Below are 25,020 nucleotides of genomic sequence, written 5' to 3'. Positions count from 1 at the left end.
GGGTGTGTGACTCTTTTTCTATTAATTCATTAGCTTTTGACTAATGTAAAAATTCCAAGGCAAATCAACCCAAAGCCAGTGTTTTAAATACCACTTTGTGCACTGATAAGTATTGTGCAACCGATATTTTTCTAATTCTAACTTTTTAAAAATCTTAACTCTTTTAAAAATAATTTTATTATTTCTTCTGTTATCTTCTAAGAAATTTGCATTTATATTATAAACGTGTTTTCAGTCAGTGATGATGACCCCCTTGCTTTCATAGTAGTGTTCTCTCCTCTTCTGCTTGTCTTCTTCATAATGAAAAGCAAAACTCAGGAACAAAGGAGTGACTAACAATCTGGTTGGACGTCCCTGGAGGGCAAAATTCTTGACTGGGGATGGACTCCGCGCCAGGCCTAACTGCTCCACCCTCGGGCCCCAGAGTGGGCACGATTCTTGCCCTCTGTTGTGCAGAAGAGCAAACTGATGAGGACAGAGTTGAGCTTGCTCAGGGCGAAGCACCGCGTTTCCATCGGAGGCCCGCCTGCCATCCGCATCCGCTTGGCTGTGGCCGCCTGCCCCGGACGGAGGGTGGGGATGTGACTCCGCGGTCGTCTGTGACCCTCTCTCCCGTCCTTTCTCCAACACAACACCTGTGTCCTGTGTCCCCGGCGCCACTTCTCAGATCCGCTGGAAGGAGCAGGAGCCATGGTCATCCACACTGTCCTGCGGAGGACAAAGCCCGCGTGGCAGAAGGCGCTTGAGTGGCTTGTCCGAGGTCAGCCTGTTGGCGTCATTTTGGCGTCAGAACGTGAAATAGCAGGTGAGCTACACTTTAGCCTTAACTCGCACTAGGTTCAGCCTTCCAGAGGCACTCGGTCCCTGCGGCCCGGAGCGGGAGTGTCGCAGCTGCCTGGCCCGCGGGACGCCGGCGGGACTGTCCCAGCCCGGGGCGGGGGGCGTTCACCGAGTCCCGGCCGCCCACGGGACTTCGCGGAGCCCAGGCGGAGGCGGGGTGTGCCGGGCTGGGGTCACCCGGGGCGGAGCCTCCAGTGCCAGGTTGGGGGCTGCTGTCGGTGGGGCCTAGGGCCCGCAGCTGGACGCGTGTCCCCGGGGGCCGGGGCTCTGCGGGGAAGACTGTGCGGGACGGCGAGGACCCGGGAGCGTTCCGCAGAGGAGAGCTGCGGTGCCCGTGGGCTCGGGACGGGAGCCGGGCCTGGGCGGGTGGCGGGGGCTCGGGGAGGAGCCACGGGGCGGAGCCTCGGGGGAGGGGAGAGGAGCCGCGGGGGCAGAGCGGGGGCGGGGGCGGAGCGTGGAGCTGCGGGGGCGGGGTGGGGGTGGGGCCAGGGGGTGGAGGCACGGGGCGGGGCCGGGGGTGGAGTCGTGAAGCCCAGGGAGGAGAACCAGGGGTGGAGCCTTGGTGCCACGGGGGCGGGGTGGGGGTGGAGCTATGGGGTCGAGGGGCGGGGCCACAGTGGAGCTGTGGGGCCGCGGGGGCGGAGCCCCGGGGGGAGGTGCCTCGGGGGCGGGGCCTGGGGGTCGCGAGCAGAACCCCCGGGGCGCGATCCCGCCTGACCCAGCTGAGTGCAGCCGGCGACCCTGCTCACTACTGGCCAGCATGTCCTTCGTCGCGGTGGCCGAGGATTCGGACTTCCCCATCCACAACCTGCCCTACGGCGTCTTTTCCACCCCAGGCAACGTGAGCTTCCGCACTCGGCCTCCGGGCGGGGACGGGAGGGTGCCCCCTCCGCTGGGACCATCGCCCCAGTCCCGGAAACCTGTGGCCAGTGCCCACCAGGCAGGACGCGGGTCTGTGGTTTCCCTGCTGGACGCGCCCCGCCGAGGGCCCCGAGGTCACGGGGTGGGGAAGGGCCGTGGTTCCCTGCTGGACGCGCCCCGCGGAGGCAGCCCCTTGCCCCAGGTCACTGAGGGCAGGAGGGAGTAAGAGGGGGCGGGTGGAGGCTTTGGGGCCGTCTCTAGAGGAGCCTCTGGCGCCCAGCGTATGTGCGTCTGTATGTGGGTCCTGGTAACTTTCTGGATGGGCACATCATTGAGCCTCTGGGCCTCAGTTTGTGCGGGTGTGTGCGGGGGATTAAATGCGGAACGAGACAACCTGCCGCTGTCTCTCCCGGGCTAGCAGAGCAAGTGCGGTTGTTGTTTTGTAGGGTTGTTTTAAGATTTTAATTTTTTTGAGAGAGGGAGAGAGAGAGCGGCGAGCATGAGCATGAGATCGAGCCGGGGGAGGAGCAGGGTGAGAGGGAGAAGCAGAGGCCCAGCCGATCAGGGAGCCTGGTGTGGGGCTCAATGAGCTGAAGGCAGATGCTTTACCGACTGGGCCCCCCGGGTGCCCCAATGTCCGGTTAGTGTTGCTGAGCAGTCGAAGCCCCTGGTCTTACTGCTTCCTCCAGAGTCATGTCCCCTGAGACACTGTGTTATGGCCGCTCTTCATCTCACAAGTTAGACCCTTAAACTAGGATTGGGGAAATGTTGAGGTCCTCAGCATTTTTAGTAGCTTAGACCGATGAGCCCTTTGCTGGCCTTGAGCTAGAAGATGTCAAGTTAATCTCCCTCCAGCTAGAATTCTTTGAGCTCGAGGGTAGACTCCCGGGCATTCCCTTGCTGATCAGAAGGAGCCCTCGGGACAGAAGAAGGACCTTTTCACTTAGTAGGTGTGGTCTGATTGGTAGAGAGAAATCTTTGAAAACTAGGGGTTTATCAGCAAATCTGTAAGAAGGTCCCTGCGGGGGGACAGCGGATTCCCTTGAATTTATTCACGGTATGTTTTGCTCTGTAAACCATAGAAGCCCCAAATCTGCTGGTTCCCAGCAGTGTTCAGGAAATATTTGCTAAGTGAAGCTCCTGGCAGACTCCTGGCGGTCTGCCCCCTTCCCCCACTGCAGACCTTTGACCCCAAGCGACGGGCCTCCTGTGGGCCCGCGTGCAGCAAATGCCTTGGCCTACAAGAGCCCGTGTGTGGTTTCACAATGGCCAGGCCTGAGCAAACGTTGCAAGGCCCAGAAAGTTAACTCTCGGTCCCCTGGAGGGACAGGAATACAATGAGGCAGGTTAACCCTTGACCCATGTTAGCCAACCACACTCTTTCCAAGCTCTAGGGCCGCTGACTCCGGAGGACTCCGGGATGACCGGGATGAATGCCCCTTGGAGGGTGGCTGGTGGCCTTTGGACCTGAGCCCCTGCTGTTGGCCAATTAGAATGTGCAGGGACAGCCACTGAAGAGGCTGGAGACAGAGCCCCTTCCCATGGCCTCTGAAAAAGCACGCCGCCCCTCGGGAATTCTGGAAGGCTCAGGGCGTCGTCCTGGGGCAGACCGCCTGAAGCTGTCCTGCCCTTGTTGGACTTTGCAGGGTCGCGGCTGCCTCTCCAGACTGGTCTGCTCGCCAAGTCTCCTGTCATTCCTTCATTCATTCTCTCATTCAGGGAATACCTGAGAACCCCAACACTGGGCCAGACTCTGGGAGGGGGTCAGGGATCAAAGACACAAGACACCCTCCCGCCATCTCAGGGTGCTTGGGTTTTGGTAGAACGCAGGAGGCTTTGTCTGTGAAGGTGGGAATGATGGCCTTGGCCATGGGGACGCCGCCCGTGGTGGTCTGCAGCCCATGGCCGAGTGGTTAGATTCCCTGTAGTCTGGCCCTGCCTCTGCCTGCTGGCCCTCTGCTGGCCCCAGGCACACTGGCTGCCATTCAGTTTCTGGAACATTCTAAGAGCATCTTGCTGCCTCAGGACCTTAGCAGGTATTGTCCCTTCTGTCTGGAATACTCTTCCTTCTACCCTGTGCGGATCTAATTCCTTCTCCCTCTTCAGGACTCAGCCTCAGTGTCACCTCCCTGATGGAGCTCCCTGCTGCCCTCCCCCCCAGCCAAACCTATAGCCCATGCCTTTGCTTCTGGATGGTTGGCACCCATCCTTCCCCTGTCCTCGGTGGTTGAGTGACGTTTGTATCCTCCTGGTGTGGAGATGAAGCTTCATTACTGTTTTTGTCTGAATGGATGTCGGCCCTGTGGCCTCGAGATAAGAGATTTACAGATATTAATTGAACTCCCACAGCAAACCTGCCATTATGTTATTGTCCCCATTTCATGGAGGGGGACACTGAGGCTCTGAATGGGTAAGAACCTTGCCGCAGGTCTCACAGCGAGTAAGAAGCAGAACTGGGGCTGGACCCCACATGGGAGAGCTTCCCAACCCCGTGCTTTTCTGTCTTTGTCAGCCTGGGCTTGGGGTAAAGCTTTCCTCTCAACGCGATCTGTCAGCGAGAACCTGGAGGCAATGCACGTGCTTTCTCTCATAGTCAGACCCATGGGCTATCTCTTCCCAATTTGTCTCCCTCACATTAGGCAGGGGACCCTGGGCCCTGAGAGGACTAGGGACTCGTCCCAAAGGACAGGATGGTGAGTGACAGAGCTGTGGGGACTTGGGTCCTGGATCCTGGCCGGGAGCCACTTCTCCTCCAGCACTGAAGAGTTCAGCTCTCTGCATTTTTTTGTTTTTATTTTTTATTTATTTTTTATTTTTTTTTTAGATTTTTATTTATTTATTTGACAGACAGAGATCACAAGTAGGCAGAGGCAGGCAGAGAGAGGAAGAGAAGCAGGCCTCCTGCTGAGCAGAGAGCCCTATGCGGGCTCCATCCCAGGACCCTGGGATCACAACCTGAGCTGAAAGCAGAGGCCTTTAACCCACTGAGCCACTCAGGTGCCCCTTTAGTTTTTATTTTTTAAAAAGATTTCCTTTTTAAGCAATCTCCACACCCAACATGGGTATCGAACTCACAACCCTGAGATCAAGAGTCACAAGCTCTACTGACGAAGCTGGCCAGGTGCCCCTTTCCCTGGCATTTAAGTAGACAAACCCCTGTCCTCAGGTCACAGCTGGGCGCACAGGGCGCTCTGGGCTCGGCTTACAGCTGGGGAAGCTGGCCCCGCGCTTGTCGCCAGGTCTTGGAGGTTGCTCTGGCGTTGGCTCCTTCCTACCTTCAATGGGCCTGGGGCCAAGGTCAGAACATGGCTCCAGGGTCTGCTCTGCCCACCCCACGGAGGGCAACCACTGGGGTCCAGGAGCTCATCCATCATGTGCGTTGCCATTTGCCGAAGGGGGAGGCTGGGGCCCAAGAATTCAGAAGTGCCTCCAGGGAGGAGTAGCCAGACCCCCAGGCAGGGCTGGGTCAGGGTGTGGCTGTCATCTGCCCCAGTCCCAGGGCCCAATGGGTACCAGGAGATGGCCACCTCCCCGAATCCTGCTGAAATGAGCGGCCAGTGGGGAGAAGGCCCGCCTGTCATCCCACCTCTAGACTCTCTGGAGCTGGAATGGCAGAGCTGGCCACGCTGGCCACCCGGGAGAGTTGGGAGCTCAGTGGTGTTGGGTCTCTGGTTCCTTGTTGACCGGCAAAGCTCAGGAGCAAGGGCCAGGAGTCCGAGCTGCAGCTGGGATTTTATGTCGGGGCCCACATGTTCTCAGCACCTTGGCTTTGTGGCCCCTCATGACCTGAGCTCCGTCCCATTTGAGCCAGAGCAGGCCTCATTTATCCAAGCTCCTGGCCCTCAGCCCTGTGCCTGGGACACTCTGCCCTGCTGTGCAAAGAAATTCCCCTGAGGAAGGGCCTCAGTTAATCCCGGGAAATAATCCCGCTGCTCAGTGGGGTGGTGAGCTCCTCATCACCAGAGGCATTCAAGCAGTACCCGAGGAACTTCTCTGGGGACTTGCCTCTATAAGGGGCTTGGACTAGGCCTCTTGCACCTTCCCCTCTCCAAGGGACGTTGGATTTATTTCCCATTCAGTGAACATAAATTCTTTCCTTGTCCTGGAAGCAGAGAGGGTCCCCGGTTCTGCCCGGGCAGAGATCCCTGGGGCAGTTCAGTCCCCTGGGAGACAAAGGGAGTTGGGGTCAGGCACTAAGGACCCAGTTCCTCAGTCCCTCTCCTTAGAGGGCCATCTAGAGGGGGGACCCACAGGCTCCTAACTAGACAGATTTTTCAAGTAAAGAATCAAGCCTGCCAAGTCCTTTCCCAGCGCTGACCATATTGTCTCCCTTCCAGCCAAGGCCAAGGATCGGCGTGGCCATTGGTGACCAGATCCTGGACCTCAGTGTCATTAAGCACCTCTTCACGGGGCCTGTCCTCTCCAAACACCAGGATGTCTTCGATCAGGTAGGACATTGATGTGGCGTGTCTGCTGCATTTGTTACAAATGGCACCAGCTGGGAGTCAGCCTGAAGTCCATGTCCCTGTGGGATGGACGTGACTTTACGGCCATGGAAATGGTCAGGTGCTGTGACGTCCATCCGTTCCATGGGTCAGGAAGGAGGACGGTGTTTATCAAGCACGTCCCATGTGCGGAAAGCTCCACACATGTCTCCCGTCCTTCTGGCACAGGACTTGGATCCTCGGTACCTGGTGGGGCTTTCATCGGAAATGAGCCACGATTTGCCCATGTCACATGGCTACTAGTATCGGAGCCCCGAGACCACGGTGCTGCTGCTCTCACGGCGCCAGGGCTGAGAACTGCCCAGCGTAGGGCGCTGGGTGTGTGGGGACTGAGCCCCCGCAGATGGAGGGTGTGCTTCTGGGGCAGGAAGGCAGCCACCTTCGGCGGTCCCCAGTAGCACCCAGCACTGTGGCTCCCAGGCTTTGCCGATCGTGTGCAAACTGGGGGTGCTGGGGGAAACTTTCCCCGGGGCCAGAGAGAAAGTCCTGGCTGTGTGAGGGCCCTGAAGGCAGCCAGCCCCTCTCCCCAGCCTCTCCCATGGGCCATCTGCCCTCTCTGTCCCTGTGCAGCCCACCCTCAACAGCTTCATGGGCCTGGGCCAGGCTGCCTGGAAGGAGGCGAGAGCATTCTTGCAGAACCTGCTGTCCGCCAGCCACGCCAGGCTCCGAGACGACACGGAGCTTCGGAGACGGTGAGGGGCACGCGAACGTGATGTGGGCAGGTGGGGAGGAGGGGACAGTCACGGCCATTGTGAGCCACCACTGCATGCTGGCAGGGGGGCTCTGGGCCCACTGGGAGGCCCCACGTGCCTGGACTGGAGGGTCCCGGCCGGGTCCGGCCCACTCCTGCATCAGCACCTTCCGTGTCCGTGCGTGGCTCTCAGAGAAGGAGTAATTTGGCTTGTTTTCTAGAGAGGAGGCGTCGTGGCTCTCGCGGGCCCATGCTCTCCCCGGGGAGGCCTGCTGCAGCCTGCTCGGACCCAGGCCAGCCTGGGGTGCTCGCCAGAGACCAAGAGCAGGATTCCCAGGCTGGTTTGGTCTGAGCCTGCAGTGGACGGCCAGAGCAGGGACCCCCCCTCCCAATTTGCGTTTGACCTTGAAGGCCCTGATTCTGTGTTACAGAGCGTTCACTGGCCAGGCTGCGGCTGTGATGCACCTGCCGGCCGCCATAGGTACGTAGGGTCCCTGCACCGGGAGCCGCTCAGTGGGCTGGGCCAGGACGGCTGGAGTGCTGCCTGGCGGGGGTGGGAATGGGGCGGGGTCCAGGGCTCTGCCCCTGGCCCTTCACGGACCCAGGCTGGTCTGAAAGCCAGAGCCCTCGAGGGGGTTGCCGGCTGCTGGACTTTGCAGTTAGCACTGGCTCCCTTGACAGCAAATTGCTCTGTCCTCGAAGCCACAGGACATGCTCCCAGCTCATCTGTGAGTCCGAGTCAGGGGTTTGAGGAAAGAGGGTCCTGGAGAACCCCCGTCGGAGCCCCCGGCAGGGGGTCTGGTGGAAGTTTCAGTCGGCGAGTTGCCGTTGTGCAGACTCCCTTAGCTGAAGCAGACGGAGGCCCTGCACCCTCTGGGTGCTGGTGCCCCTGTTCCGGGCTTCGGGAACCCAGGACTGCGGGGCCCCAGCAGGCCTTGAGCTGTGCCTGCCCCGTTTGTCTCTGCAGCCTGCGTCCTCGCACAGCCTCTGGGGCCTTCCTGGTGGAGAATGTCCTTCTGAAGGACGGGTCCGTGCATCAGGCCTTACCCCATCCTAGGGTGTGCGGGTGAAAGCAGCTGAAGCGGCAGAGCACAGTGCTCGGGTCAAGCCGCCCGCCTCCCCCTACTCCGCAGCCGCCGCTTCCTTCCAAGGGCTCTCCCGCGGCCGCCTGTGTTGCTGCTCCGGACAGCTTCTGTGGGCCGCGGTGCGCAGGGCACAGTCTGGGAGTGTGAGTCCCTGCCGGACGGCTGCAGCCCGGCCCCCGCCCGCTCCTGAGACACCAGCCCCTCAGCCCTGCGCCCACACCAGGCGCCCGCCGTCTTTCTAGCGCCACCTCTTCTAGAGGCTTCACGGGGACGGCCTCACGCTGTGCATGAGCCTTCCTGTCCATCCCAGCATCACCCTTACTCTTTCCCTGTGTTTCTAGTAGCCTTTATTTTTTGTTAAGGAGAAACGAGCTTTTAGTTAAGGCGGTCTTATAGAAATGTGTTTGAATTGGGGTAAAATACACGTAACACATAAGTTACTAACTGAGCGATGTTGCAGTGAACCCTTCAGTGGCATCGCGCACACGACCCCATCCCGCCTGTTAGCGGGGCTTCTGGAACCGCGCGCCTGGCCCGGGACGCATGAGGCCTGGGTGTGACCTTTCTTGTTTTTGGTTATGGATTTCTTCTTCCCAAGAATCCCTCAGCTGTTACCTCTGGGGTTGGACTGTGAAGGCAGTGCACCCCCTTCTCTACCTCCGGGCCGTAGAACCTGTGTCCTTCTCCTCCCTTCCCTCCTCCTCCTCTCCCTCCTCCTCCTCTTCCTCATCTCCCTCCTCCTCCTCCTCTCCCTCCTCCCCCTCCTCCTCCTTCTCTCCCTCTTCCCCCTCCTCCTCCTCTCCCTCCTCCCCCTCCTCCTCCTCTCCCTCCTGGAGCGATCATGCCAGAAAGAGTGGGGGAAAGGTCCTCACAGTGTTGCTAGGGTTTGAGCCCAGACGAGCAGGGAGCAGGTGCAGCTCAAGCAGAGGCGTGGGGAGCAGAGCCCCGGGCCGGGAGCGGAGAGGCGGGAAGCCCCAGGAGGGGGAGGGTGTCCGTGGTCTCTTTCAGTCTCGGTTCCTCGTTCGTTGTGCTTCAGAGCAAACCGTGAGTGAGGCCCATGGGTGCGGCATCTGGAGCCGGGCTTTGGACTGCGCGGCTGGGGGTGTGCTTCCGGGACCGGGCATGGCCGAGACGCCTGGTGGTCCCGTCTCTGAGACCGACCCTCCCTGTGCCGGGCAGCTGGCCACCCTGGGGACCCCTCGTGTCTGCCCTGCAGGTGACTACACGGACTTCTACTCGTCCCGGCAACACGCCACCAACGTGGGGATCATGTTCCGCGGCAAGGAGAATGCGCTGATGCCTAACTGGTGTGTCGGGGCCCCGGGGCGCACCCAGCACACAGCCGGCCTTTCCCCTTCCACCAGCCCGTTTTCCCAGGGTCAAGAAACCAGGGTGGGGTGGGGGACCCCCATGCCTGGGACCCACTGTGTCCCACCTCATAGGGACCGCCCCTCTGTTCTCCAGGTCCCTTCGTCCAAAGAACAGGGGCCGGAGGTCCGTCCCCGAGCATGTGTGGCCCTTCTCGGCTCCTTCCTTCGTAAGCCGTGGATTACGGCTCTGTGGGCACGCCTCGCACCCCAGCCTTCTCCATGCCTGGAACTTTCTCAGGCGCACCCATGCTCTTTGCCAAAGTGTGGTCGGCCCACAGCGTGAGCCAAGTTCATTTCTGGGATCTGCACGGGGGCTGCTGGGGTCTCCGAGGCTGGGACCACTGTTAACCCCGTTTCGTGGGGTGAAAGCAGGCTGAGGAGGGTGCGCTTGCCCGAGGACAGACAGGGCCAGGGGCGGCTCCTGACTCCCAGGTCAGGGCCATGCCCCACTGGGAACAGGGAGCCAGATGCTGTGTTGTCCCCTGGGGACGTCCATCGGAATCGAGATGAGGGAGGAGGAAGGACGGAGACAGCAGGTTAATGACCCAGAGATGCGCAGCGACGAGGCCAAGGCCTCAGAGCAGGGCGGGCGGGTCCAGGGCAGACCGAGCTCTGCGGTGCAGGCTCCAGGCCCAGTGGGGCGGCTGGGCCGTGTCCACCCGCAGGTGAGGGTGAACGGGCTTCTCTCCAGTGTCGGAGGTGAGGTTGTCCGTGGCTATGCCCTTCTCACTCTCTGCACGTGTCCTTTACCACACAGGGTGTGGGTGCGCCCACCCTCTGACTCCCTTCCCCCAGGGGCCAAACTCTTGCCCATTTTCCATAGTCTTCCACACACGTTCTGGCCTCCCTGCCCACTGCTCGGTGCAGTCCCTGCTCTCTCATGAGTCTGGAGGAACGTCTGCAGGTCATAGACACGGACCCTGCGCTGTGGAGCAGGGTAAACACTTCCTCCTGGCGTGGCGTCCTCTTACTTTGCTGTCTTTCCCCACACAGAAGCTTTACACTCTCGTAAACTTGAACACGTCTGTCATCTTTTTAAATGACATTCGCTTTCCTGCCATCCCGAGGCTTTATCCAGCCCAAGGACTTGGGAGATAGTCTGCCTTGCTCTGTGCACCACCTGGAGCCTTACCTGGCAAAGGTTTACACGTGCAGCCCACCCAGAATGTCCCTGTCCACGTGGTTCTGTCCTGTGGTCCTGGTTCTGCTTCCTGGACAGCCGCGCGACTGCACTAAACCAGTGGCTTCTGACGACAGACGTGGAGCCCTGGGGGCTCTGGGGGCTGGCCTGGGGTCGAGGTTCTGGCCGGGCTGTGCTCCCTCCAGAGCCCTCAGGGGACAGGCTGTGCCCTTGCTTCTCCAGCTCTGGGAGGCTGCAGCTGACCTCCAGAACTTTCTCATCTGGGACAGCTGAGTCCCCGTGAAGCACTAGCTCGCCCGGCCCCCTCCCCAGCTCCGGGTGCCACCACTCTCCGCGATGGCTCCGAAGCAGACTCGTGCCAGCCTTTCCGAGCCGGGCAGCACGGTGTTGCCGCGGCTCCTCTGAGTCAGGGTGGGGGCCAGCCCCTCCTCCCGTGTTTGTGCTCACGGTGGTCCCCGTGCACGGCGTGTGTAGACCACACTTTGCTTATCCCTTGGCCCGTGGATGGACGCTTGGGATGACCTTTGAGTTTTGGAACCACGTGTATGCGTGTGCACTCCTTTTTGTTTCTGATTCTGGAAACTGTCGAAATCTCTTCTGCGGTGTGTAACGGTCGCCCCCCCCCCCGCCCCCGTCAGGCTGCACGTTCCCGTGGGCTACCACGGCCGCGCCTCCTCCGTCGTGGTGTCTGGCACCCCGATTCGCAGGCCCATGGGCCAGATGAGCCCCGACGACTGTAAGTGGCCCCAGCACCCAGGCCTCACTGGTGCCTGCTCCGTGTGCCTTCGCGGCTGGTTCCATGGGCCCGGCCCCCTCCACAGCCTCTCTCTCCTGCTGCCCTTCCAGCTAAGCCGCCCGTCTACGGCGCCTGCAGGCTCTTGGACTTGGAGCTGGAGATGGTAAGCCAGGCCTCTGTCTCCGTGTGGGTGTCCCACGGCAGCAGCTCCCTGGGAGGGCCGCCCGGGCTCCTTCCCCTGCCTCCGTGTTTGTGAACTTGCGAAGGGGTGACCGGCAACGTCCCCCCAGTCCCCGCGGAGCTCGCAGGGCTCTGGGGCGCGGAGCTCACTGGGCTCTGGCGGACACGCCCCGAGTGAGGGAATCGGAGTGCTGGGCGGGGCGGAGCCGGTGCTCGGGCGTTCTGTTCCTGAGTCACCAGTGGACGGTGGACAAGGTGCCCCTAGACAGAGCCACGCGGGGAACAGGGTTAGGGAGTGATTGGCCGAGGCAGGCCCCGTATTTCCGCAGCAGCTGGGCGTCTGCACCCGCTAGTCCCGCCTGTGTGTGTTCTGTATGGCCGGACTCTGTGTGACGGGGTTGCCCGACCCAGCTCCCCGCCGCCCCACCACCCGGCTGCGGAGCTCAGGCCCACGTAATGTCAGGACCGTGGCTGTTTCAGGCCTGCCGGTTTTAAATTAAGCGTTTTATTTGAGACACTTGTAGAATGACACTCAGTTGTAAGAAATAACACGGAGAGCCCCCGAGCACCCTCCACACGCTCTCCCCCCGGGGGTCGCGTCCCGCACGGGGGCACCTACCGTCGTCTCCGCCCCAGGACGCCGGCATTCATCCCCGAGCACTCCCCACACCGCAGGGCTGTGCACTCTACCAGGGGCGCTGAACTCTGGGAAGTCCCCACGGCACGGGGACGAAGATAGTGACGGGGCAGGAGCTGGACCGGGCGGGAGGACTCTGGCGCAGCTCTGTGGGCAGCGAGAGGGCAGGAGCAGCCCAGTGGGGGCACACGCGGGCAGGTGGGCGGCTGGGAATTCCCACCTTCCCCCCGTCGGCACCTGTGGTTTCAGGCGGCGTCCTGGGGACCTGTGAGTGTCCGAGACGGCACGTGGAGGTGAAGGGGTTGTGGGGCCGCCCGCTGGGGCTGTGGGAAGCCAGGGCTGGCTGGAGGCAGGCTGGATCCCTGTCCCTCCGGTCGTGCCCTGGGATTCTCGACGGGTTCCACCCAGAGGCAGGAATGCGTGGGCACTTCCCTATAGCAAGGCCTTCCCAGCCAGCCCTCTGCTTCCTACGGCAAGGGTGCCCTGTGACCCCGAGAGGAGGTGGGCCAGCCTGGTGGCGCCAGAGAGGCCGGGGGGTGGGTGTGGGTCTGAGGGGGCCTGCAGGGTCTGTGTGGGTCTGTACTGGTCCTGTTAGGGGTGGACACCAGGCCGAGCGGTGTGCGGAGACGGTGCGGGGTGGGGAGCATGGACTACCCACTCTCGGTGGTGCTAAGATTCTGCAGAAATCGGTGCCCCTGGTTTTTTAAATTTTTAACTCTAAATTGAAAGATTTGCCATGTTTAAACACTGTCACAGAACAAATCAAACTGACAGGTTTTGCCAGTGTCACAGGCTGCTCTCTGTGTGTCTGACCGCTGTGTTCCCCATTTCTCCCTGTGATGATGTCTCGGGCTTCTGCTGGCTTCCCAGCACCGTGTTGGTGACGCCTCTGCAGAGGGGGAGGGTGGTGGGCTGGGGACAGTGGGGGATACCCTCTCTGGCCCTCCTGGCTGCATTATGGAGGCAGGCTTCTGATTTTTCGTGACACGAGGACACACCCCGAGATTTCTGTCCCCCATAAGCCCAGCGTGGCTGTCATGCAGAAATGCATGTCGTTTCACGTCATAGCTGAAATGCAGCGTGTGGGGTGGGTGCAGACGTGCAGGGGAAGGAGCACAGCGGCCTGGGGCTTGCTGGCGTGGGGGAGCGGGGCAGTCACAGGGTCCAGGGCGGTCAGGAGGCCGTGGGTGGTCCCCACTCTCCCAGGGTGACCCACTGTCCGCTCACGCACATTCGTGACTTAGAAATGCAACGGGTTCGTAGCCTACCTGGGTCCCCGGTGGCAGTCCTGGTCCCTGGCCCGGGTTGGAGATGCCTGACTCCGCCCTCCAGGCCAGTGCCCCCACTCTGATCAACTTCTCCCCCGCGTCAGGCTTTCTTTGTAGGCCCTGGGAACAACTTTGGAGAGCCGATCCCCATTTCCAGAGCCCATGAGCACATTTTTGGAATGGTCCTTATGAACGACTGGAGTGGTAATTACTGGGGAGTGCGCGTCCTAGGCCGGGCTCCCTGTGTGTGCCCTGCTCTGGCTGAAGTCTGGGTGCTGGCCGTGTCTCAGCAGCCGTGGCTGGTTTCGGGGTCTGGTGCGGGCGAGAGGTTGGGAGCGTGGCTCGGGTGTCACGCAGACATCTTGGCTCTGAGTCCCGGGTCCGTTACTGCCCTGCTCTGATCTCCGGTGTTCCCGGAAGCTACCTGGGGGTAAAACTGACATTTCCGAGCACCTTTGTGCCCAACCCCCACCAGGTGCTGGGACCCCGTGTGCCCCCGTTCACAGGGAGGGGCCGGGGCCCAGAGACTATAGTTAGTCTCCGAGCAGAGATTTCAGACTAAAGCAGCTCGTTGTCGCAGCGGCTCCTGACCCCTGCGTCGAGTGTCTGAGTCCCCAGGAAGCATCTCCTCCTCCCACCCCCTCATCCCCGGGGAAGGATGGGCTTCCAGTCCCTACCTGGGGGAATGCCTGCCTCCCCCTTCTCTTTGCTGTAATCTGGCACCGTGACCTCAAAGGACCTCTGTCCTTGGCCCTGAACGCTGTTGCCCGTGGTTCCCGTGGTCCCGGGCAGCCTGGCCGGGGTCGGGGCTCTGTCCGGTGCTCCTCGGTGGAGGGAGGATAGAGCCTTGGGGCGAGGCCCTGCTTGGCCCTTCTTCTGCAGCTCGGGACATTCAAAAGTGGGAGTATGTCCCCCTTGGGCCGTTCCTCGGGAAGAGTTTTGGAACCACCATCTCCCCGTGGGTGGTGCCCATGGAGGCCCTCATGCCGTTCGTCGTGCCCAACCCGGAGCAGGTAGGTGTAGGCTCTGCAGGAAGCTGCACCCGCAGGGCCTCTGCCTCGCCGGCTGCTTGCCTACCAGCTGTCCACACTGTGGGCATCTGCAGCCAAGCTCAGTGCCCCCTGTGTGCCCACGTGCTGGGGGACCCCTTGCTGTGACCCCAGGCAGGCCTGGCACCAAGCATCCTGCCTGTGCTTTCCCCGCTCCCCGCACAGCTCTTGGGGGAAAACACAGAATTCAACACCCTTCAGAGTCCTCGGAGGCCAGCTGGTAGGGAGAGAAGGGGTCCTGCCCATGCCACCACCTTGCACAACTTTACCAAATTTCTCTCTGTGCGGTGGCGCCCCCTGGAGCCCAACTTGTAGAGTGCAGCCTGGAGCCAGCCTGGGTCATGGTCTCAGCCCCACTTTCCAGGCCTCCCGCCTTGTGACCTCTCCCGCCTGGGCACTTGGCAGCCTCCAGCCCCTCCCCGGCGCTCTGTCCCCCTGCCTCTCATGTCTCCCCAAGGCCTGGATGCTCTCAGCCCTCTGCTGTCCCCGCAACTCCCTCCTGGGGCACCGGCACCCACACTGCCCTCCCACACTCACATCTGTTATGTTCAAAGCTTGGAGTCCCCCTGCGAGCTGGTTCCTCATGAAGCAGCCCCCCTCCCCCCCCACAGCCGCCACATCCCTCCCGCCCCTCTCCTGTCCGCCTTCCTGGGAGCCGGCCCTTCCCAACACCGTCTCCGCGGGGCCTGTTACTTATTTGAAGTTTTCTTTTAAAGCAGGTCCCGTTTTTAAACTCAAATAATGTATTTAGAAAAGGAAGGGCTTTTTGTTTGTTTTTGCTTTATATCCCTGCCTGTGTCACTAGCCAGCAAGTTAATCATAAAAAGAAACCCGTAACTATTACAGTCACCCCAGATTACTCGTGCGTTGCATGTCCGGGGACACGGCGGTGGGCGGCCGTGTGGACTCCGTAGCCTGGCCGTGGGGCTGCCTCCACAGGGCCTAGTCCCTGGCTTTCTGGGGCATATCTGGTCTGACCCCTGTGCCCTTGAGCTGCGGGTGGTCCCCCGGCTTCTTTCCTGAGCCTGGACTGGGAGACCACTCTGGTCCCTGCTGTATGGGGGGGTCTCCTACCTGGGGGACTGGGCGGCCCCATGCTGGGAGAGCAGGTGCTGGTACACTGTGGGGACCCCCCAGGCCGGCACCATCTGTTAGCAGCCCCTGTGCTGTGCTCTGCCCTCATAGGACCCCAAGCCCCTCCCGTATCTGCGCCATGACCGGCCCTACACGTTTGACATCAGCCTCTCCGTCGCCCTGAAAGGTACTGCCGTGGAGTCGGGTGGTGTGTCCGAGGCCTCGGTGGGTTCAGGTGGCCGTGCGCCGTTGCCCAATCGCTCCTGAGCCCCTGGGGGGGCGGGGGCGGGGCAGGGAGAGGGCAGCACTTGCTGCAGGGGTCCTGCGAAGGGAGGAGAGGGGTGGGATACCCTGTGCTCAGAGGACACCACAGGGGCCCGCAGGGCATCAGCAGCTTGTCACTGCCAGACAGCACGGAGTCCGGGTCCTCCCGCCCCTGCCTGAGTCCCCTCGCTGCCCGCCAGCCAGGACCTGCCCAGCCTCCGCACATGCCCCATGCTCCATCCTGGGCCTGTTGGAAAGCCTGGCCCTGCTCTCTGGGGCCGCACAGCCATCCCCCACACCCCACCCTGGGTTGGCTCCCAAAACCTCGCAGGGCCTGCGTGCCCTGGAGGCTCTTCGTAGAACATTAGTGTCAGGAGCGGGGCTCTGCAGGCCGTGGCTCCCGCCCACCCCGCCCCGCCCCTGCTCAGCTCTGGGGCTCTGCCTCTGCAGGTTGAGTCTGTCTGCCCCAGGGTGCCATCTGTCCTTTCATGTTACACTGTGGGAAGATGAGGCTCAGAGAGGACAAGGGGTTCACCCCAAGTCATTTCGGGGGCTACTGGCCAGGCTGAGAGGAAAACCTGGTGTCCTTGGATCTAGGCTGGTCTCTTCTGACCCAACGACCCTCTCTGGGGCCCATTTCTGTCTTAGGTTCATCTGTCTGCCTAGAAACATCCAGGGGAATGCCCAGTGGGGGAAGGGATGATTATCAAGGAGGCGTGATGTCCAGAGACATAGAAAGATCTAGACGGGGAGGACTGAGTTCAGGGATGGCTTCCAAGACCCCGTCCCTGTCCCAGTCCTGAATGTGTTGTTCTCATGGCCCCAGTTGGGATCTGGGTGACAGGTGTGGCCCCGGGGCAGGCATGGGGACCCTGACCTGACCTTGGCCAAAGAGCACACCTGTTCTGTGCAGTCTCGGAGGGGAAGCCAGGGCCAAGGTTTCTGAGGGGGTAAAGGGTTTTCTAGGCATGAGCACGGCTGAGGAACCGTGGCCTGGGGTCCCGGCCTGGTTCATAAATCCTGCTGACGTACATCGTGAGCCTGGCACTGCCCGTCTAGTGGAGAGGCAGACGGGCTCCGACCTGCACACAGTGTCCCGGTGCTCGCCTCTGGGCAGGTCCCTGCTCCGATGTACTGTGAGCTGCCTGTTTCACGGGCCACAGAACAGCTTACCTTACAAATGGTCCCCCTCCCTGATCCAAGGAGTCACTTCCCCTTGTCGACGCTGCTCCTGTTTCCAACAGGAGAAGGAATGAGCCAAGCGGCCACAGTGTGCAAGTCCAATTTTAAGGTGAGCTTTGAAGCTGGGCTGACCGCTTCTTGGAAGGGTGGGAGGTGGTGTCGTCCTTCCGGGAAGGAACCGGAGGCTTGCCTCCATGCTGGGATACGGTGACGGCTCAGTGCATGGGCCTGGAGCTTCTGTGGCCCTATTCCTTTCCAAAGAGACCACGAGGCCACAGAGACCCCTCCAGATGCAGGCCGTGTGGACATGACCTGTGATTTCCTGGGGGGAGCGATTGATGTTCATGTAAGGGTCTGTGGGCTTCTTCTGTTCTGGCGGGGAACGGATTGATCCCAGCGACTTATATCTGCTTTAACCGAGCTTCTCATCGAAGCGGAACACACACGCGGGAAAACCTACAAATTCAGAGTCAACGTCCCTGCGTGGCCAGCAGCCGGGCTGGGGAATGGGAGATTTGCAGGCCCTCCACTGCCCCCCGCTACCCCCCTCCAGTCATGTTGTCGTCACCCCCTCCCCCCGCAAGGGGACCTTTCTCCAGACTTGTGTGGCCGTGTGTGAACTCGGTCTTTTGTTCAGTTTTATGGAAACGGAGGGTACAGCGCGCGCTCTCTTCCCTCCGGCTTCCCTTGCTCCCGAGTTGTGGCCGTGCGGTTGGGCCGGGCGGCTGGTCCTCGTGGCGCTGCCGTCTGCTGTGGTCCATTATTGTAGGTCCACTGGACTTTCTGTCTCCGGAGACAGTCCAGCACTGGTTCTTCGCTCCATGCTTGGTGGACACGTGCGTTGTTTTCCTCTGGGGCGAGGACAGACTCCCTGGGAACAATCCAGTACAGAAATGGGTGCGCGCGGGCACTTTCCGGTGGGGTGTGTCCAGAAGTGCCGCCGCTGGCTTGCAGAGCCCATAGGTGTCTACACTCAGACGTGGTCCCCAGGAGCTCCAGCCAGCCCACACACCCCTGCAGCCCGTCCCCTCTGGGCGGCCATTCGCTGCTCATGCTGCCTGGTGGGGCTGCCCTGCACCTTGGCCCTCGAGCTGCTCCAAGCTCTGAGCGAGGTGTTTGCGTCTCGCTGGGAGTCACACAGCTGGACACCTTTCCATGTGCTTCCCGAACACGTGAGCATTCTCTGAGCAGCAGAGTCCTGCCTCCTCTAGTCTCCCTTCTAATGGGACGTTGTTCTGGGCTCCTTAGGCAGCTCAGAAATCAGGGGGCAAGAGCCCATTCCAAGTTCTCCTGCGTCTGGACGTGTGGTTCCAGGAGCGGCAGATCTCAGTGGCTGTGGGCGGGCACTGCATCTGAGCGTCCGGATGGCCCCGTGGTCCTCGGCCCCCTTCCCCAGCCGGAGCCCCCTTCTTGTTGCTTCGTTCCCGGGCCCGCCTGACATCCTGCTGGCTCTGGGCTTCAGAGCCAGGAGACGGGGTAGACACGGAGTAGGGGGCGGCGGTAGGCAGAGAAGCCTCTGCTGTTGAGGTCCGAAAGCATGCCAGCTTGGGATCCCGGGGTACTCACAGCGCCGCAGGCAGATGGGCAGGTTGTAGACTGAACATCTGAGCAGGGAGAAGGTCAGCCTTCTTGGAGAAGGCGGGCTGGGGATGCCTGAGGGAGCAAGGGGAGCTGAGGCCAGAGCACAGCCAGGATCGAGGGGAGGGGGAACCCCGGGAGGACAGCTCGTGGTGGTTGTGAGCGACCGGGGCGAGCTGGTTGGGGCACCGGGAGAGAGCCCCGGGGAGGCCGTCTGTCATGGGTGGCTGTGCAAGCTGCCAACCAGGAGGCTGGGATGAGCCTCCTCCCTGTCCCCGTGTCCCTGCCACAGCACATGTATTGGACGATGCTCCAGCAGCTCACCCACCACACCGTTAATGGCTGCAACCTGCGCCCTGGGGACCTGCTGGCTTCTGGAACCATCAGCGGGCCGGTGAGTCTCCGAGCCTTGGGCACTGCCCGCGTAGACAGCCTACTCTGCACACGGACCAGAGGCCCTGAGCACGTCCTGCGGAAGGGGCTTCCCCCCCACCCTGGGGCCACAACTTACAACTCCTCCTTCTACAGCTTCGTCCGGGGTGGGTGCATGAGGGGTTTCCTTGCCAGGTGCAGACCTAGAGACACTGTCTCCTCTGCTTGGGAGACAGAGTGACACATGGGGGGATTCAGGGACTGGCTGTGGTGTCTGGCTGTCACCGGCTCACGCGCACCCTCCCAGGATGAGATGGCCCTTCTGAGATTGCCCCGGGCCCCCCTTGCCACCGTGAGCCTGTGGAAGAGTCATAGAACCTTAGGGGATGGTGCCTGTGCCTGTCGCTGCCTGCCGGGTCCTGACCACAGCCGGCAGGTCGATGGGAAATCTCGCTGCAGCCCCCGGGGCGGGCAGAGGCCTGGGCACCCTGTTCCAGCGCTGCCCGAGTTCCGAACAACACCAGCAGGGCACAGGGCAGAGGTCCCACCGAGGCAGGGTCCTTGAGGGGCACAGTCCCTGTCCCTGCCCGGGGCTCATCGGCTTTGCCAGGCGTCCGCTCTCTGCCCCTGACGTGCTCGCCGAGATGTAAGTACATGTGAGGCTTCCCTCCCCTTGCTGCGACGAAGGAGCCGGAGAGCTTCGGGTCCCTGCTGGAGCTGTCGTGGAGGGGGACGAAGGCCATTGAGCTGGGGGATGGACACACCAGGAAGTTTCTGCTGGACGGCGACGAAGTCATCATAACAGGTGAGGACGGCCTCGCGGCTCTGTGCGTCTCCCCCTCGCCTATGGGCCCTGTTCCGGCCGCGCCGTGCTCCAGGCAGGCCCAGAAACCCTCCGTCCGATCTCATCCCCGCTCTGGCTTTCCCAGGCCACATCTGTTTCTTGTGACCTTCCCCCCAGCCTTGGCCACTGGGGACTTTAAACCTCAGATCCCGGGACCGGAAAGACCCCGGGAGTCCCACTCTGCTTCCCTTCCTCCTGAGCAGAGCTGGGGAGCAGTGGCAGGCCCCCGCGGGGTTCTGGGCTGTGCCGTGCTGGGGCCCCCTGTTCCTTCGTTCTCACACAACGGCTGTGAGGCCCATTCTGGGGTTCCAGTCATGAGTAAGACAGACGCAGGGTCTGGTCTTCGGGAGCCCCTGGCAGGGTTAAATCGCTTGTTGGGGGCCTCACTGCCAGTAGGCGCTGGGACTGAGGTCCCCACGTGGGCAGTTCTCGTCGGGACCCTGACTCCGAAGCCCTTGTTTTCCTTCCCAGCATCGTGCGTCTCTCCAGACCCGTGTTTGAGAACACTCTCATGTGGGTCCGTGGGCACGCCAGTGCTCATGCTCACACCCTGAGTGTCACATTGTCGCCCTACTTCCTTGGCCTTGTCCTCGGGCCGCTGTCTCTTCTGTGGGCCGCCCCTTGACCCCATTCTGTGGGTACAGGGTGCTGAGCGGCCTTTCAAAGCCTCACGCCCCCTCTGTGCAGCTGCCTGCCCCAAGCCACCCCTCCATGCCGGGACTGCCGGCGTGTGTCCGGCCGCTGCGTCTGTCCTGCCGCTGGAGACCGGCCTCAGGTCTGCGTTCCCGTCCCCTGTCTGCTCCGGGCCGCCTCCTGGCTCCCTGGGGCCTCTTGCTGCTGGTGTGCACCTGCCGCTCCTCTGACTCTGCCCCGCCCTTGGGGGAGCCCCATCGGACGCCTGCGTGCCTGTGGGCTCCCATCTCGCTCAGCCCCGGTCGTGCCCTTAGGACACCGAATTCTGGTTAATTGTACGCGCGTGTCTCCCGGCTGGACTAGCAGCCTGGATTTCTTCCTTGGGCTGCTGTCACAGATGGCCGCATACCCGCTGGCTTAAAACAACAGAAACTCACTCTCTCCCAGTTCCGGGGGGCAGAAGTCTGAAACCCAAGGGTCGGCAGGGCGCCCTCCTTCCAGTGGCTGTCGGGGAGGACCCGCTCTGGCCTCAGCCGCCTACTGGTGGCTCCCGGTGTCCCCCTGCGGCCACATCCCTCCGGCCTCTCCCGCCGTCCTCACCCGGATTCTTCCGTGGCTGCCCGTCTCGGTGGCGCGCTCGCAATGGCCTTTAAGGCCCGCTGGGGTCATCCCCGCATCCAGGACCCTAACTTACTCACGCCTGCAGAAAGTGTGGTGTGAGGGTGCGGTCAGGGCTCCAGAGCCGAGCGCCCGAGTTCTTCGGGGTCGTCGGTCAGCCGATTGCGCGGCGCTGCCAGGGCCGGTGGCCCCACATGTCTCTGCAGGCTGACTATGTGCGGACGCACAGTGGGAGTCGTGCGTTGTTGCCTGAGTAAGCGATGCGGAGCTGGTAGAGAAGGTGCAGGCAGAGCTTGGGCCTCACTGTCCCCACAGCCCCGTCACGGCCTGACTCCAGCTCTGTGGAGTTTGCTGAGAACCTGCCGGGGCCAATCCTGTCGTAGCGCGGACGTCGACCAGACTCTGTCTTACACTCACCGGAGCCCCTGGCCCAGGATTCGTTGCCCCGGTTTATAGAGCAAAGAGCTCAGGTTGACAGCAAGCGGGTTGCTTGCTGGGATCATGTTTGGGGGAAGCTGGGGTGCAGCGCCGGTCCTCTCTGTGGCCGTGGTCCTCTCTGTGGCCATGGACATCTCTGTGCTCGTGGTCCTCTCTGTGGCCAGTCTTATCTCCAGGGTTTCTTTGATGCTTCTGGACCCATTGCAGGCCCTCGGCCCTCCTTTAGTGTCTAGAGCACCAAGCCCGAAGCATTTTTGGAGTTCTGGGTGGGGAGGGAGATGGGATGGGAGAGGAGGCGATGGCAGCTTCAGCTCCCTGTCCCTGCCCCGGGGCCCCACCTAGCCATCAGGCAGCGGCCCAGGCCAGGAGCCCATGTGGCTGTGGGAGGGTCTCAGCCCCCATCGGTGCAGCCACACCACTCCCTTGCAGCCCTGCAGCTCAGGCTGTGCGTCTGTTTTCTCACCACTCTTGCTCCACGGCTCCCCCAACCCCCGTGAGCCCCGCCAACGGTGTCCATCCTCGTGCTCCCTCCGTGGCCCACTTTTGGGAGGGGAGGCCTTCCCCGTCCATGGACCGTGCCCCGCTGTTCTTCCCCCCATGTCTCCTGGCCTCCACAGCCCCATCCTCTGCAGGATCTCCTTTCTTCTGGTGTTGATACAGACTCTTCCCTGGTATCTATTACCTTGGACCGTTTCCCCAGGAACATAGAGAAGGAGAACGTGACGTGTGGAATCGGCCCCATCCTGAGCCCGACGCTCTTGGGGGCAATCTTGACGTCAGACGCAGAGCTGCACGAGGAACACAGCAGCGTGGTGGTTTACAGGGCGCGGGCCACGTGCCAGGAGCCGCGTGTTCCCCGCACGCATCGCCACCTGGGCTCCCGCGGTGCCGTTATTCTGGTTTACAGAGAAACCCTTGGAGGTCCCGGGCGGTCAAGGACTTGGAACAGAGCCACACGGTGTGCAGGTGGCCGTCCCAGAATGCAGCCAATGGCCTTGGGACACAAAGCCCACCACTTTCGCCCCCCCAAAGGTCGCAACCCTCCCCCATCTGCTTTCCGAAGTCGTTTCCTCTGGTTTGGTACAATGCCGTGATGCGGTTGGGCTCTCCTGATGCTCCGGTGGCAGAGAAACCCCTGGTTTCAGGCCCAGCACTGCTCCCTGAGGCTGGTCCCATGGCCCCGGGCTCTGCTGTGGGAGGACAGTGTGTGCCTGGAGGTGCCGGCAGGAGCGGCCTTCTGGAAAGCTGGGGGATTGGGCTGCACCATGGATTTGCACCCCCGTTGGTGGGATGGAGCGGCGAGTGGGCTGCAGCTCAGTGTCCAGGGAGGGCTGGGGAGGTCGGGATGCTCGGCTCATATTCCAGAGAAGGGGTGGGTATGCTTTCACCTTTGCTCTCAGAGTTGGTGGCGGCAGGGGAGAGGCAGGGGAGCTGGCTCTGACCTCTTAGGTCCCTCTACTCCTGCATGGACACACCTGTCCCAGCTTCTCCTCTCTAGACCCGGGGGCAGCATCCTGGGGTCTCGGAGACACTCTGGGGTCCCTCCCTGGCCGGGTATGGCTCCTTTTGTCCTCTAGACCCATGGGCTCAGCCAGGACAGCTCTGCCCTCGGGACATCCCACAGGTCTGCAGGTAACCTTGGTTGTCGTGAGCAGGAGCCTGAGATGCCGCTGAGCGTCCCGCCATGCACAGCCAGCCTCGCTAGTGGGTGACATCCGGCCCAAGCTGTCAGCAGCACTGTGGGGGAGAACCCATCTCGGCCACCTGCTGTGCAGTGTGCGGTGGGGAGGGTGTGGCCGGCCTTGCCCATGGGGACGGCAGGTGGGAAGGGAGATGATGGAGTCGTGGGTCCAGGAGGTGGGTGGTGTCCTCGTGGGACCGGGGCAGGGGCCATGTGATGGACTGAGTCAGAGAGGAGGATGGACATCAGTTCCTGCGGCTCGCCAGGAGGAAGGCCCTTGGAAGAGGCTGCCGTTCTGACTTGGTCGCTTTGATATTTGTGTTTTCTCATGGGTGCTGGACCCTTGTCTCCTCGTATCCCAACCAGGCACCAGAAGGCACAACCCTAGACTCAGCCTCTCTCCAGCAGGTTGGGGTGTCTGGCGGTGGGTTTGTGTGACTCAAGGTCATGGCCAGCCCCTGCGGGAGGCCCTGGCGCCACCCCCTCACCTGCTCTGGCCTCCAGGAGGCTCAGTGCCTGGGGGGAGGCGATGCAGGCTTCCGCCTTCTCTCTGGGGCAGCCCCCGGGCTCTCTTTGAAACACAGCTGTAGCTGTCATGTCTTGCCGGAAATTCCTCCGTGAGCCGCAGTGGCCTCAGAGTCAGGCTCAGAGTCCTTAACATGGCTCGTCAGGGCTCCCTGTAGGCAGCCTCTCGGGCTCACGCGGCGGCTTCGTGGGACCAAGGCAGCGCACGTGCCTCTTGGCCTGGGGCTCCGTGCAACATTGTTACCGCGGTGGAGAGCTCTTACCCAGCCTTCAAATCTCAGCCCAGATGCTCCCTCCTTCCTGCTCCAGGCTCCTCCACGCTGGCCTCTCGGAACCGCGCACACCGCGCCCTCTAACTCCCATCTAGCCAGGCCTCCCCGCTCTCCAGATGCCCCCCTCCCCCCGCCTTTCCCTCATCCTGTAGAAGTGGGATCAGAGGCTGAAGCCCACGTCAGTTGAACATCAGGCGTCTGTGGGATTCAGGCAGTGTGGCCTCTGGTGCATTCGCAGACCTGGGCTTTGAACCCAAGCCCCTTGGGGGAGGGGTGGCCCCCGTCAGGAAAGCTGCGGAGCCTGTGCTTCCGAGGACCCCTGATGGAAGGGCGTGCCTGGAGTGCCTCTCGGTCCCACCGTGGCTTTGCTCGGCTTCTGGGGACGGTGGTTCTTCTGTTGAAAATATGTGTTTGTCGTTGCTGCGCCAGGCAGAGCGGACTGGGCTCAGGCTGTACTCCCCTCAAGCCCGGCAGCCTCGTGGCTAACCCTGTCCTCCGTCCCAGGACACTGCCAGGGGAACGGGTACCGCATCGGCTTTGGCCAGTGTGCCGGGAGAGTGCTGCCCGCCCTCTCGCCTGCGTGATCGTCTCTGCGTTGCTGGATATGAGGAGCTCCCCATCCTGTCTGGGCGTCAGCGGCCGTCTGTGGGGCTGTGGGCCTGGTGCTTTGTGCAGGGATAAATAAAACCTGTGTGCTCAGCCTTCACACTCTGTGCCTGTGCTGTCGTGGTGTGTGAGCGTCACTCGTGCCCTTGACCTGCTACAGGGGGCTCTTGAGAGACACTCGTCTGTTTCCTCACTCTTGAGTGATGCGCATCCGCGTCCTTCCCATCACACGTCCCCTGGAGTGTGGAAGAGAGTGGCGCCTGCACTAGTTAGGGTCCTCGGAGAAACAAACGAGAGGATACCTGTGTGTACAGAGATGTGGCTCGTGTGATTGTGGAGGCTGACAAATCCACAATTTGCAGGGTGGGCCAGGAGGCTGGAGACCTAGTGAAGACTTTGAAGGTGGTGTGGAGTGGAATTCCCTGCTCCTCTGGGGAGATCAGGCCTTTTTCTCACAAGGCCTTCAACTGATTAGACGAGGCCCACCCATGTTATGGAGAGTTTTACTCAAAAGTCCACTCACTCAAATGCTAATCTCACCTGAAAAACGCCTCCATAGCAACATCTAGA

General features: G+C 61.7%; 1 protein-coding gene across 1 annotated transcript; it reads left to right on the top strand.

Moving 5' to 3' along the window:
- Nucleotides 1-1,508: 1,508 nt before the first annotated feature.
- Nucleotides 1,509-24,515, top strand: FAH (fumarylacetoacetate hydrolase). The gene is made up of 14 exons (XM_032836857.1): nucleotides 1,509-1,681; nucleotides 6,039-6,149; nucleotides 6,777-6,898; nucleotides 7,329-7,378; nucleotides 9,199-9,289; nucleotides 11,132-11,229; nucleotides 11,340-11,392; nucleotides 13,419-13,518; nucleotides 14,197-14,327; nucleotides 15,549-15,624; nucleotides 16,946-16,992; nucleotides 18,754-18,855; nucleotides 19,521-19,638; nucleotides 24,349-24,515. The coding sequence occupies exons 1-14, from the start codon at nucleotides 1,601-1,603 to the stop codon at nucleotides 24,426-24,428; spliced, it is 1,260 nt and encodes a 419-aa protein (XP_032692748.1). The 5' UTR covers nucleotides 1,509-1,600; the 3' UTR covers nucleotides 24,429-24,515.
- The last annotated feature ends 505 nt before the right edge of the window (nucleotides 24,516-25,020 follow it).

The sequence above is a fragment of the Lontra canadensis genome, unplaced genomic scaffold, assembly GCF_010015895.1.
Source record: "Lontra canadensis isolate GAN:19392208 unplaced genomic scaffold, GSC_riverotter_1.0 scaffold94, whole genome shotgun sequence".
Classification (NCBI taxonomy): Eukaryota; Metazoa; Chordata; class Mammalia; order Carnivora; family Mustelidae; genus Lontra; species Lontra canadensis.
This window is presented reverse-complemented; position numbering and strand designations above follow the sequence as displayed.